The 15,599-nt window shown below is 32.4% G+C and overlaps 1 protein-coding gene across 8 annotated transcripts in view; it reads right to left on the reverse strand.

Moving 5' to 3' along the window:
- Window positions 1–15,599, reverse strand: part of Ppfia2 (protein tyrosine phosphatase, receptor type, f polypeptide (PTPRF), interacting protein (liprin), alpha 2) — a 347,260-nt gene that overhangs the window by 35,273 nt on the left and 296,388 nt on the right. For 6 of the 8 annotated variants that reach the window (XM_013019213.1, XM_013019241.1, XM_013019195.1 and 3 more), the window contains one exon: window positions 13,699–13,792. In XM_013019213.1, coding sequence (XP_012874667.1) covers window positions 13,699–13,792 — 94 coding nt within the window. Of the gene's footprint in view, window positions 1–3,072; window positions 3,082–13,698; window positions 13,793–15,599 lie in introns of all 8 variants that reach the window. The other 2 variants (XM_013019222.1, XM_013019232.1) reach the window with 1 other exon arrangement.

Below are 15,599 nucleotides of genomic sequence, written 5' to 3' on the forward strand. Positions count from 1 at the left end.
CAGAAAAAATAAATATGTGAATTGATAAAAATAAAATACAAATCAAAGGTTTGGCAGTTGAATCTACTTTCATGTCATTTCCAGAGAATAAATCTCCCATGTACAATATTACTTTACATGAGTGCTACCTGTGCAATCTTCCTTGTTCCATTAAAATCCAACATTTAACAGGGTAAGTAGGATATGATTTTACTCAAATTAGAGCTATAGAATAAACTTATTGCAACTGATGTGGTAGCACTTCTATGTAGTTTTAGCACCCCATATGTGAGATGGAGGTAGATGGATTGAGAGTTGGAGTTCATGCTGGTTTATAATGAGTTTATTAAAAACCTATCATTAAGGAATACACACTTGTTGATCAATTCTCTTAATTCTTTGAAAATTAAACTAGTGTGAACAACTAGTTGAAATTCTGGTCAGCAAATGTGAACAAAGTCTTGTGCTGTCTAAACTATTTTTCTAACATCTGTACGCTGAAAATGTACATCTTAGTTAACATAATTATTCTAAATGGAAATATGTCACAAATCTCAATCAGCTGCTTCAGAACACTGATTACCTAAATATATGTATTTAGCATCACAAAATTCAGTTTCAAATCCAACATTAAGGTTGATTGACTTTGGAAGCATAACATTCTGTAATTATGTATGCAAAAGTGTGTGTATCCTGTTACTTTACATTTCCACATTCAGCAACAATGTACAAAAATCCATTTGAAAAGCAGTGTCTTATCTAGACTCCAATAACATGCAAAAGTTTTCTCCATTTGAAAGAAATTGATTATATTAAGTACCCAATTCATTCACATTCAATCTTCAGTCTGGTCTGAAATATAGGGCATACTCTCAGGAGAAAAATATTTATGAATTTCAGTTTCTTCAATTTAGTTTGAACATTATTATTATTATTATTTTGTTAGTCATGGGGCTTGAACTCTGGGCCTAGGTGCTGTCCCAGAGCTCTTCAGCTCAAGTGGCACTTGAGCCACAGTGCCACTTCCAAACTTAATTATTTTTAAAGCCAATAAAAAAGGTGTAAACACATTAACACAAATATGTTTAAGCAATGCAATTACTAATGTGGTTATTTAAAACCAAGGGGGCCTGTATTACTTTCCATTAAACAATTTCACTTTTGTAAGACCCTGTTGGCTGAACTTTCTGATAGTAATTGAGGACTTACTGGAAAGCATTGTTAATTTTAAAAATCATGAGGCTATCATTTAGATAGATTGCTAAGTGTTTTATCTAATTTTAAGACATCTTTCACTTAGCTTGAGTTGACAACCTCAATTACCAATTTAATCCTCAGGTTATGTATTCTTTTACTTTTTTGGTGGGGATCAGGCAGTTAATAATACCAGTAAGCACCGAAAGTACTGGGCTACACAGGGGATAAAATAATCAAACGGAAGAAGTGGGACTTCAATTCAATCTTGTTTTGAATTCCTAATTGAGTGACACAGGTAGCTTAGACCTTCCTAAGTCATCTTCACCATGTTTGTGGTATCTTTCCCCCTCCATTGTTTCCCCTCTAAGCTCTATTTTAGTGACTGCATTAGTGCAATAAGTTTGAAGTATCTTGATGCTTCAATTAAGTTCTATGAGCATGTGCAAGACAACTTGAAATTCACTTTTAGAATGAAAGCAATGACATCATTATCTTACAGCCCATTTATAACAATGGATCATTCATTTTTAAGATTTCATTCCTTCAGGGACTGGGAGTTTACATTTTATTTCTTGGGATGATGTTCCTGGGAATTCTAATTAATTAGTTAACCAAGGAACGCTAATGAAACTCAAAAGCCATCAGAAAATAGAAAATCAGATGTATATGATGACATGAAAACAGTGCTTTAAAGTTCCAATGTTTAGAGTATCATTATTTCTTTTTGAGTATAAGCTTGTAATGCTCATTTGATCATCTGTCTGTCTAGCATTCCAAACAGAGCTCTACGAGCATCTCATCAGAGCTTTCCTTATCTCATAAATTATCCTAATTGAAAAGAGTATTGCAGTGTTAACTATTATTGATAATAGCAATAATAGTTAATTTTGAAGATCTTCAAAATCAGAGACAAACTACAAAAATGCTAATCAATAAAACATTATTACAAAGTACATGACCTTGCATTAATATATAAAATGCTCATAAATCCTGTATCAATTCTTCCCTTTACTTCCTAGATAATTACATCTCATTGGAGCCATTTCATTTATGAAAAGAGCAAGTGGCTTTAATCTAAAAGTAGCTCTTTCTTCCAATACATAATGTTTTAATGAGCTCAACATGCTGCCAATGCAAAAGTCTAGCAATGTAAATGTTTGATAAATGTTATACATATTTTATTTTACTTTATACCTGGAAACTCAATTTGTTTTATGACTAGATGGTACCCTGTAAGCTTTGTCCTGAGGAGAATTTTTAAATTAAAAGTTATCTGAGTGATATGGATTTTCTTTTCTTCATATTTAAAATTTAACCAGTATAACAAGAAGTACTGTGATGAATACGTATTTAGCCAAAAATCAAATATTGTTTTGGCATCCCTAGGTGTACACATTTTGCTGGGAAAACTTAACATTTGACCTGTTCTAGCTGAGTGCAGTTTCTGTAGTTTGGCAAGTAAGTTTATCCCCTGAATAGAATACACAGGGAGCCGAGCCACAAGCCATAGAGAAAGCAGGTTCCATCATGCAACACAGTGGGCAACAGCAAATCCTGCAACTATCACTCATGTATTACTGTGTGTCCCATTGCTTCTGAGGAATGTCTTGAGAAGTAGGGAAAATGACCTCTGAGAATGTCTCTTGATGTGTATCTACTAGAATCAAAGCAATACAAGTTCCTGAAAGGCCAACATAAGTTGTTTTAATTTGAATATTTCTCTGAACCAATGATTCCTTTCTTTCCTGTGTGGAAATGAATACACATTACAATTTTCACTTTAGGTCAGAGGCAGTGCAGCTTGTGTCACAACGGAAAAGAGAAACACTACAGATAAAAGAAAAGAAGATGGTGCTGAAAATCATCATGTTCAGCAGCCATTGTGAGCCAACTTACCCAGATGTGCTTTTCATGAGATGGAGAAGGATGGATGAAAAAGAAAAGCACACAAATGTTAATGGATACATTTCAATCCAAAGAAAGCCATGGAATAAAATAAGAGCATTATTTCAGATGTGAGAATTCTCAGATATGAGAATGACATGGTGCTTTTTTTCCTTTTGTTATTAATTACACCATGACACACATACTCACTGTGTCCAAAAGTTTGGTCAGGCAGAGTGCTAATCGTTGACCAATAAGTCTATCTTGAGCATGAGCCACCTCTGAAACATGCATGGCCACATTTTCCCAGCCTCTAATACATCCCAGGAGAAAAATCAAAGCACTTTGGTAAAGAACATTCTTTACGTCAGGCCTCATCTCTGTTACTTTACAAAGAGAAACAATTGCTTGCTGATTGGCACTCTAATTTTAAATAGCCTTAGGAGACTACTGCTAAAGTTCAAGAAAAATGCATACTAAGACTTGTGTAGAGGTAGCTTCTCCAAGTAGAGGAAGCACTGACTGATCTGAAGATCAAACTCCCTGGATTCTTATTCTCATAAAAATTGGTCACAGTTCTTAGAAGACTTGGGCTCCAACTCCCTAAACATTATTTTGAGGAAAAAATCAAATTTCAATATCCAATCCAAGTTCAGATATGTTCTATTCTAACAGGCTCTGAAATAAAAATTGTTTTGTAAATATGTATGTACCAGCAATAAGAACAGAAGGAAATGAAAAAGAATTGGATAGCTCTTCTTGCCTTGCCCCATTACATCTTTCCTTTATTTGAACTGGAAAAAATAAACGTTAAGTTGGTGCCAATCATGCAGGCTTTCAACAGAAATGCTTATTTATTTGAACAGGTGTTTGTAAATGTTGCTTTGAAAAAATAATGAGCTAGATTTATTTCATTAATAATACCCGAAACCATCGCAAAACAACATTGACTTCACTGTTGCTTTTGGAAGTGCCAACTTATTCCTGGGATGCAGTAGAAGCATTGAGAAAATCTGGAAGTTAAGTAATCCAACAACAAAAAAAGCAATGGTAATATTGCTTAAAATTTCTACTTAAGCATAATAGACTAATTCTTAGAAAAATGAAACTGTTACTACAACTCATAAAATATGTTCTATCCAACAAAATATGAGGCAGAAAGTTTTCTTTTAGAGACTTAAACACATTAGAGCATTTTCTTTTGCATTGCACAATCATTATAAAGAAAAGCTTGGCGTGCAATGAAACACCCTGCACATGCCTCTTCTAAAGGCATTCATTCAGAGAAACCATGTATTTTTAATAAAATGAGCACTTTGGAAAAATGAATATTCTTTGGCCTTAGCTCTAGAACAGCTGTGGAAAGCTCTTTAAATTTTCACATAAATAACAACCTAAAGTATGAAAAAAATTGGCATCATAATGTCAGAGAAATTTACATCATATTTTTCATATCATAAATGAACACATAAAATTTAAGAACAAAAAAGGTCATTTTTCTTTAGTTTAGTATTTTATAGATTTGGAATGCTTTTGTTGACACAAAATCTGTGAACTCTATCATAAGTTCTGAAGAAAAGGGAGACACAGGAGCTTTCCAGGATAATTGCCCAAAAGCATTGGGGCCATTCACTACCAGGAGCAAAATAATCTCTAACTTATCAGCTATCTAGGAATCTTTTCAATAAAAAACTTGATTCAATGTGCACACAGTGAAATCTTCTTCAGATCTTCATTCACTTTTTTTTATAAATTTAATAACCACCAATAAAAATACTTGAAAATAAATTGTAAAAGAAATTATTTTTAAAAAACACAAGAAGCTGGGAAATGGTGGCACACATCTGTAATCCTAGCTACTCATGAGGCTGAGATTTGAGGATCATGGTTCAAAGCCAACCAATGTAAAAAAAGCCATGAGACTCATCCCCAGTTAACCACCAGAAAACTAGAAGTACAGCCGTGGCTCCAAGTGAAAGAGAGATAGCCTTGAGCAAAAATCGCTCAGGGACAGCACCCAGGACCTGAGTTCAAGCCCCACAACCTACAAAAAATTAAACAATAACAAAACCCCATATGAAACACACATTGAAAAGTATTACTCAGAGTTCTAATATCTTGGTCTTCTCAATTTGTAAAAGATTTTGTGTACAGATTTATACTGATTTTTCATATCACTTAAGACCTCTCTGCATTTGTATAGTCAATGAATTTAAAATCAGTTCTGAGCAGCTACCTCACTTTAAATATTAAGTATTTCATCTCATAGCTTTCAAAAGTCTGTTACAAAGAAGACATAAACTACTGCATCCATAAACTACTCTAAAATTTGTAGCAATACAAGCTGCACATAGAAGGTAAGGTGAATTTGCAGAGAAGTTCTTCCTCTGCGTAAAGCTTTAAAGTTTTCATCTCATGAATCTCCATACACCCTTTTCTATAAACATATATTTACATTATTTATTTCTTCATTGCCAACTGTCAGGATTAGGATAACAGGAAGAGAGATTTGTCAAAATTAAATATTCTTCAGTTAAAAACCACTGTATGTAAGAACAAAATAATTTTTGTGGGAATGTTTTTCATAAGAAATGTACTCATTACCTTGCTCAAGTGATTGTAACCTCTCTGTACAGTATTTCACAATAAAAACTTATTTAAAAAAAGAACAGATTAGGTTACTAATTAACTAATAAGACCAAATAGAGTTATTGACATTCTTTGGGAATATTAGCATCCATCCAGATATGACTATTACCAGCTAATAAATGTTTAATATTTCAGGTGAGAACCTAAAACCTAAAACCTTTCAATTGTCTCGCTTCAATCTTTCATATCTTCTAACAAATAAATGTACCATTCTCTGTTCATAAATCTGTGAATTTAGGATCTGAAGTTTCAGACAAGAAGAAGCTCACTCCATGAGTTTCATATGTGGCTTATAATTGGTCTTGCTTTTTAAGGTTCATTTGGTTATTAAAATATTTTTAAATCAGATTATAGCACCAAAGTGAGCAGTGAAGTGATAGTAGCTAGAGTAGAAAAGTAGAACAAAAAATACTTCTTTCAAAATATTAAGCTTCAGAGTATTACTATTTCTCATCTTAGAGAAAAGGAAACCATAACGAAATAATCTAGAAACTGAGAAGGGAATGGTCTTGAATAAGAAGAGAGTTGCTGCTTTCTTTTGTTCTCTCTCTGTCTCTCTGTCTTTGTCTCTCTCTTCTCTCTCTCCCTCTTTCTCATATAAGCATTCCAGCAGAAGACTCATGTTCAAAGGCAGAAGACTTTCCAGCAAGAAAAGCAACAATAGACAGAAAAACATGATAGTTATTGGTCAGGGTGAAATATCCAAAGGAAGCTGGTACAGATTTCCCTGCTATATTTTTCCAGCAACACATACATTCTGAAGAGTGTGATGGAGAATGAAATTCATTGATGCTTGCGGATGAGACACACAATGGAACCCAATGAATAGTTATATAATAATAATTAATAAACTCTTAGTGGCTTAAGTTGTTATGAGTGTGAAATATTAAGTAAAGACATAATGGGAAAAGCTGGGAGCTCATGGCTCTCACCTGTAATCCTAGCTACTCAGGATGAGCCCAAACAAGAAAATCCTTTAAATTCTCATGTCCAATTAACCACCAAAAAGACAGAAGTGGAGCTATGACTCAAGTAGTGGAATACCAACTTTGAGCATGAAAAAATGAAGGACAGCATATTGGCCCTGAGTTCAAGTCTTAGGATTGGCACAAAAAATAAAAGAAAGAAAATGAAATAGTTCAAGGGAGGATAGAAAACAAGTAACATCTTGAGAAAGAAAGAAGTCTAAACACATGATAGCACTTCTTAGGAAGGACTCATCTCTCTGAATGGGTAAGAGAAAAATTAAGGTGATAACCAGATTCAGTTGGCCTTGAGGAGTGTCCGATTTAGTGAGGAATCACTATGGAAGTGATGATAAAACTAACAGGTTAGTTTGTGAAAGGATGATACAAAGATAGACGGAGTGTGGGGCAAATAAGAAATTCTAGAAGAATAAGATTCTGCTGTTTTCAGAATAAAAAAACAAACAGGAATTCTTTATTCACTCCCTATATATAACATTATAGAGAGTAAAAATCCAATTATAATTGGGTTATGAATTTAAAATTAAGTCCATACTCTGACACATTAAACAATCCAGTGGAGATTTGAGTTCTGAAATCTACACTTTGTATACCTCTGTGCTTTTTCATATGTGGATGAAAACAGCAAATTCTGCCTCCAATTCTCAGGAAAAAAGTGAATATGTATACAATTAATGAAACAGTGATTTGCCTGTTACCATATAATTGTTCATTGAGGAAAGTGTGCAGTCAATACACAAAACAGATGTTCTTATCATTACCATACAAAAGATGAGGAGGAACTGAAAAAGAAGTTTTCAAAAATATACAAGAGGGCTGGGAAGGTGGCTCAGTGGTAGACCGCTTGCCTTGCATGCCTGAGGCCCTGGGTTCGATTCCTCAGCACCACATAAGCAAAAAGAAAAAAGCTGGAAGTGGCGCTGTGGCTCAAGTGGTAGAGCGCTAGCCTTGAGCTGAAGAGCTGAACGACAGCGCCCGGGCCCAGAGTTCAGGCCCCACGACTGGACCCCCCCCCCCCCCCCCAAAAAAAAAAAAAAATATATATATATATATATATATATATATATATATACAAGAAGATGGGAGTGAATCATAAGCAAGCAATAGTTACCAAGAATGGAAAACCACATCAAACGCCAGTTGGGAAGTAGGGATAGTAAAGCAATGGGAGCCACATAATGTGGGGATTTACGAGCAATACAAAACATTTCAGTCACTCTCGCACTTCTGGGAACAACATACAAAACAAATTTTTTGTGAAGAAAACAAATGTTTACTCTCCATGTGTATAGCTTTTAGATGAAAAGGCACATCATATAAATTGACTTCTGGTGTGTTCTGATTTATAAGTTAAACTTGACATACGTGCACTTCATGAATATTTATTGCAGATGTTGTGGAGTTTTTTTTGATACCTTGCAGCATGAATATTTTCAGTGACATTTATTCTGCTTAGAGATATGCACACTCAACTTTCCAAATGGCAAAGATTAAAAATGTAGAATCTCAAAACATTAAAGATTATGCACTGAAAGAGACCCTAAGGATTTTGAGGGGAATAAATTAACTAAATCTATAGAGCTTCACTTTTATGTCTTTGAAGCTTGAGCATTAAGATTCATTGGTACTGATTAACTGTGACTACCATGCTCCAAGGATAAAACTGCTTCTCTAGAGAGGAAGCTGCTGAAAGCTGAGCTAGGATGTTAATTTCATTTTAATGATGTTGAAGTATTGATTCAAGTATGAAAGACATGTTCATTTAGCCCTGTTATCCTTGTAGAAGGATGTAGAAAATTCTAGCATATAATAATACATTATAAGTATTGTAGCTCAAGATTGAAAGTGATAACTTACTCAGTATATTAAAAATCCATGGTCTTTCAATTCAATGCCTAACTTACAGAAAGATTTCAGCATATACCTGTCTTTTACTAACAAAAAAATGTAATTTTTAAAAGGCAGGAGAAAAGTTGGGTAATGGTGGTTCATGCCTGTAATCTTAGCTACTCAGGAGTCTGAGATCTGAGGATCATAGTTCAAAGCCTATCTGGGCAGGAAAGTGTGTAAGACTCTTATCTCCAATTAACCACCAGAAAACCAGAAGTGATACTATAGCTCAAAGTGATAAAGTGCTAGTCTTGAACAAAGTGAGCGCAGGAACAGTACCCAGGCCCTGAGTTCAAGCCTCACAATAGACAAAACCAAACAAACACCAACAAAACAAAAGTCAGGATATAACATTAGCACTTAAAAAATGAAGTCAAAGAGTTCATGATTTGTATTTCTGAATATAAGTATTCATTGGATATTCTGTCACTTTTAATATGTTCATTGCCTATTCAGGTGTGTCGAGAATTAGACATATTAGTATCACTTAATTCACTTTCATTATAAAATAAAATAAGCTTCTTGGATTTGAACTTGAACTTAGTATAAATGCAAATCTTTTATGGATATAAATGTCAAACAACCTTCTAACAGCTCTTCAGTAGAAAAAAATGAAACATAAAAATTTTGAATAGACACTTTAATGATGTTTCAGAATCCCAAAGGCAAAGCAAAATGGTCTTAAAAATGCTAGAGAAAAAATTATTTTAAGAAAATTAATGCTTACTTAAAAAGCATGGTAACCAACTGATAGTAAACAAAACTGGAAACAAGATGATTAGTAACTTCAAAATTCTGAGACAAATTTGTTTTACACTAAAATTGTACACTTATGGAAATTATCAATTATTTTGAGGTCTAAACTACATGGTCATTGATGACCCAGGGAACTTAGACTCTCTCAACTCATTTCTACTGATGAATGTATACAAAACTGACAGCTAAGTATTTTCTGTGATGCCAGGGTAAAATCTGATGAAATTATAATAAAAATTTAACCAGATACTTAATTAAGCCAGATACTAAATTTTTCTTTCTTCAGACAAAAATGTTAATGACATAAATGTTCATTTATGTTAATAGTTCATGTCTCAACATTTGAATCATAATATTACTATTTTATTTTTAAAGGTAAAGTGGTTTATCTCAGTGGATGTTAGAGCACTATGACTGAAAGCTACTCTGTGTCAGTTAACATTTTTTTTTAAAGTTTGGTACTGTAGAAGACTATGTAGATTCATGTGCACAAACACACACACATATGTCACATATATGAGCACTGTTATAAAAGTATTATGAGAAAAAGCTGACATTTTGACCTCTAACTTCCTGGTTCCTTTATCATCAACTAAATTCTAATCCCAGAAAGGACTATAAAATTCACAAACCTAGACTCTACATAAAATTTAGAGAAGTTGAACTTTACTTAGAAATTTATTCCTTTTTGTTGGACTAGCCGATGTAAATTTTTTATCTTGAAGTGACTTCTGTTATTCAATACTGTTTCTTTTTAAATTATATTTTTTGTGGTTGTTTTTAACTGGCTGTCCTAGCTCTTTTAGTTTTAGGTGTCTTTTTGTTCTTAAAACACAGGCTGAAGAGTTGAGACAAGGATTCAGTTCTAATAGATAAGAACAAAAGGAAAGTGATGAAATTATCAGTTGTTTTGAAAGGGAAAAATGTTGATTTTTTTTCGTTGTTGTTGAATAGGTAAAGATACCTGGAGTCCATTGAAATTAAACATAGGACAAGGAGTAGGATCTGAGTCAAGATACCACCAGAGGGAGCTCATAGTGAGAAAACTCTGAAGAATCACAATGTTAACATAGAGACTATATATAAAAGAATAAATTGTTAATAGTTTTCCCCTCATATTTTAAGAAAGCTACACTAGTTGGCTACAAGAATAAAAGAGACAGAGACAGAGAGAGAGAAACTGGTTAAATTAAAAAGAGAAGATAAAAAATATTAACCTAGGTAAGTTTCAAGTTTGATACAATTATTTTAGGTCTGAAATATATTTAATATTCTGCCAGAGAAATATATGAGGTTACAATTTAAAATTAAAGCAAAAATAAGGTCAAGTAAGATGAGGTAGAACAGTCAGTATGCACATAGGTTAGACATTTCTCTGTTAAAATAACAACTACGGTGGGAAAAGAAGACAGGAAGACAAAAGCAGAAAAGATTTTCTTGACAAATGCGAATATTTTTAGATCTACTATTACTAATTTCCTATTTCCAATCTGGGGATTAAAGTCAGGAATGTAAGTAAAATGAATGTCTGTATCAGAAAGCTAGGGAAAAATAAGACTAAAATAGAAACACATATTTTCAAACTGTTCTCACCTGTGTATGTTAAATTTTCCAGATGGTAAGTATACTTCAAATGACACCTTTGTTTGAGACTGCCAATGTTACAACTCTCTAAATTTTGCAAAGATTTGGAATGTCTCAGATGTTGCTCTCTGAAATTATTTTCCCCCGTATGGTTTTTAAGTGTCATAATTAGCTCCTCTAAAGATTTCTCTCAATTAAATTTAAAGCCACAGATTGTTAATTCTAGATAACTGATATTCTAGAAAAGTTTAAAAGTAAGAATTATTTTCTAGCTCTGCTTAATTCCAGGGACAGAAGAATATGCAATATGAAATTTGAGATAGTGAACACAGTTTTAAATCTTGAAACATCATTTGTGAAAAGACAGAAATTTAGAAACTACTTATGACTCTTCATAAGAAACATAGTATTTAACATTTTAAAAGTGATTCTCTATTTATTTTTACTTTTTTTTCAGTCATGGGGCCTGAATTCTGGTCTGGGCTCTGTCCCCCAGTTCTTCAGCTCAAAGCTTGTGCTCTACCACTTGAGCCACAGCACCACTTCTGGCTTTTTCTGCTTATGTGGTGCTGAGGAATGGAACGCAGGGCTTCGTGCATGCAAGGCAATCACTGTACCACTGAGCCCCTTCCCAACTCTTATTTTTACTTATTTAAAGTAAAATAGCTTTAATGATTTTCATATAACTTAAAAGAATCCCAGAAAATATCAGAAAATTTAAAAATAAAATTTAGACAAAGGTAAGCCTATGATTCCTTAAAACATAATGAAATAGAACATGCTGTCATTTATAAAAAGAAAACTGGAATTGTTTAAATGAAGCTATAGACATAAGAAAGTTTATGAACAACCTATCAATTTTAAGAGTCATTAAAAAAGAAATAAAACTTGAAACCATATATTTTAGGAATAATTTATTTTGCTTAGCTAATGAAACTCACGAAAACACATCACATTCTGATAACAGAAACAAAAAGATCTTATTAAGCAAATCCTGAATAATCATTGGTATTTATTTATTTATCTCTCATGAAAAAATAGCTACCTATTTATGCTTCTTATGGAATAGCCCAAAAAACAACAAAACAACAAAAAAAAACGAAGTCAAGAAAATACTTTGTATTTTATTTGACTCTCCTTTGTCTTGTTGGCTTTATTAACTTAAATAACATTATTCTATAGGAAGTAATTACTTGAAGAAATGTTAGCACTTATTGCCTAATGGAATGTTCTTAGTAGTCTAGTATAGATGACAAGTATTCTATATAATTCATTTTATAAATATATCTTGACAAAACATGTTGGGAAACAAAACACTTGTAGAAATATGGTGAGATCAAGTTTGGACTGTGAGATTACTTAGGAACTGATAACTAATTTTACAAAATTTATATATCAGCCTAATAGAGTATAAATTTAATAATAGCTACACCTGAAATAATTGCATTTAAATGATTGCATAAATAAAATATTCTACTATAGGAGCTGTAAAAAAGATTGACTTGGCCCCAACAACCAACAGATGATATAGTGTCTACATCAGTGTTAACCTTGTATTCAAATTTGAAAGCTGGACATATTGACATCATTGGTTAATATAATAAGTGTAACTTTTATAGAATATATCTACAATACTCAGGCTGGCTTTAATTTTTCATATTTCTTTCACCTTGTACTTAATTGAAAAAAATCTCTATTGAAGAAAAACCTACACGTTTTCTCCATAGAAAGCTACACACACATATAGAATTTCTTGATTTTACTAAACAAAATTAAAATCTTGAAACAAATTGTGATATTTTCATATATTTTGAGTGATTAGTTCTTCTATAGAACTATTTGTCATTGAATATAACAGCATTAGATTTTATTCATGAAATACTATTTTAAGATCTTTTCCCCTATTCAATCTGGTAGTAACAGACTAATAAACAAGTTAGTGGGATGTTCTACAACTTATAAATACACTGTTCCTATTATTCACAAAAAACTACAACTCAAGCAAAATGGAAATCTATGAAGGCAATAATATTATGTGTTGTAACCATAGGGCATATCTTTAGAGTGATGACTAGGGCCATAAATATTCTTTCACAGGAAAGAAGGGAAATTTGAACATAAAGACAACGTAGTAAGTATTTGAGAATGAGAAAAAAAACAAATAACTAAACAATGGATTCTGGAATGATGAAAAATTTTATTTTTAAAGAAAAAAATTCTAAGGCTGTTATTTTGTCCCTCAAAATGTTACTATGTATCCTAAAAATAAGTTATTTATGGGCTCATTTGCCTTCCAACAGCTGCTGAAACTAAAACTTGCCGATTTTGTAAGTCATCTAAATGTTCCATATTATATATGAATGAAGATAAACTATCAGTTTCCTGACAGATGCAAAGCAGTCTGCTATAAGTCTAAAATAAGTTTATATTCAATCAGAGAAATGTTTCTCTTCTTCCACACCCCATTATAAAGAGTAAGGCTTATAATTGTCTGGAGAGAAAACACAAAGTTAAATAGTATATTTTCTTGAGTTTGTAAATAAATGTTTTGGTCACTTATAAAAGCTGTTCTTTATCAGCTGAGGATTTTTATACTCATTTTAAACTATGGCTTATTATCATCAGAAAACATGAGCATTGTGTTTTAGGTAATACTATGAAAACTCTGGCATTGTTTTGGTTCCAGTTAGTCTCTTCTTAAGTCCCTGCAAACAATGACAAAGAATAAATACAGGAGCAATGGAAAAAAAAAAAGAAAGGTTTCCAAACCTACTTTTTCTTTAGTCTTCTATCCTTTTCAGCTTGAGTTCCAAGTTTGCCTAGCCCCAAAGATTCCTGAGCTGCAGCTTCTGTCTCCATAAAACCTCCTGTGAAGAAGTAACTGCTCACATTAATCCATACACATTCAATCATTCTAACATTATACTCTTAAAAGTGTGTTTGAGTTAACTGTTTAATATCACATTACTTTAGGAAATTTATATTTCCAACTCAACATAAATAAGGCAACACAGCTAAGTACATAAAAACACAGTGAAAGAATGGAATTTGAGGAGGAACTAACTAGTGGTGTATAGTTATCTTACACAATAATATAAATGTGGAAAAAGTTCAAAATGGTCAATTTGGCCTGTGCACTGGCAAACACTTCAGTATGCAATACTCAAGCTTCAGGTCAAATTTTTTACTTTGATAATGGAAAATTCAGAGTGCATCTTTGTATAATATTAATGATTTGTTTTTCCCCCTAATACTCAAAGTATTTACCATATCACATATATAATGAGAAAATTATACACTGTTAAACAGAAAGTTAATTAGTGTTTAAAATTCTGAGGTAGAGAAAAGCCAGGTATTTGCTGACTTCTAAAGGCTCTTTATATGTTACATATGGTAAAGAATTTTGTTTTGATCAGATGTCTGACTTATACAAGAAACTCAGTTATACTCTAGATAGGGTTTAGGGTTAATTTTTAAATTTCATAATGCCTGAAAAAACTTCTAAGGTTTTCTGCAAAAGACCTTGATCAGAAAACACATTTTTACTTAACAGATCAAGAAGTTATTAATTAGTTCTAATATTATTAGCCTTAGATATATACATGAAGAAAAAAATTGTCTGTATTAAATATAGACCTGTTACTTTCACAGTATAATTATTTCAGTCCAGAATTCTAAAAGTGTAATTGATTCATAAATTAGCTTTTGTAATTGTAAAATGAAAATTTATAAGTTTGGTGTGTTTTTTCTTTCATATTTTATGTATATGAAAAACTATCAAGTCATCTCAAGTTAAAAATGCTCTAATTTTAAGTAGACAAAGGTATGGTTACATATAAATAGAAGGGATTTAAACTATAGTTGGTTCAAGTTTAGGAGGGATGAAGCCAATAGTTTTAAAAAGAGTACTCTCAAAATGTCACCAATTTAGCTGGGTGCTAGTGGAGCAAACCTGTAATCTTAGCTACTGGGGGGCCAAGATCTGAGGCTCGCCAGACAATGAAGGAAGCCCGTGAGACTCTTATTTCCAATTAACCACCAGAAAACTGGAAGTGATGCTGTGGGTCAAGCAGTAGAACTGAAGAGCAAGGGACAGTGTCCAGGCCCAGAGTTCAAGCCCCATGACCATTAAAAACAACAAAAAGAAGTCACCAACTTATCAGTAAAAACTATTAAAGACAACTTTCACTTGTCCCTGATTGCAATGAATACTTTCTTACTTAAAACTTGTAAGTCTTGGTTTTATATGTTTTTTCTTTACTAGAATGGAATAGAACATGTTTTTTGCCTCAGTTTTCCACAATTTCTTTTGACAATTTATGATACTGGAAGTCATTAATATGTTATTCCAGTATATATAATTTAATCCTGTAGCCTAATAATCTTATTGGTGAACTGAATAATTTTAAGAAAATACCTTTAATTGAAACATTGATTTTTATCTAAATCTAATTGGAGCTTATAGCCAAAATTTATTTCACTCATTATGACATATTTTACTCATTATGACATAATACTGAAGTCATTATTTATCATGGAATATTTTCATTAGGAAAAATACTCACTGGCTGACCAAAATAATCCTGGGAGACCTGTCCAAATGTGAAAATTTCTAATAAATATAGTAAGTGAAAATTTTTATTTTATTTCCCTTCTGTGTATTTGTCTTAGTAT

Source organism: Dipodomys ordii, unplaced genomic scaffold (genome assembly GCF_000151885.1).
Source record: "Dipodomys ordii isolate 6190 unplaced genomic scaffold, Dord_2.0 Scaffold3, whole genome shotgun sequence".
Classification (NCBI taxonomy): Eukaryota; Metazoa; Chordata; class Mammalia; order Rodentia; family Heteromyidae; genus Dipodomys; species Dipodomys ordii.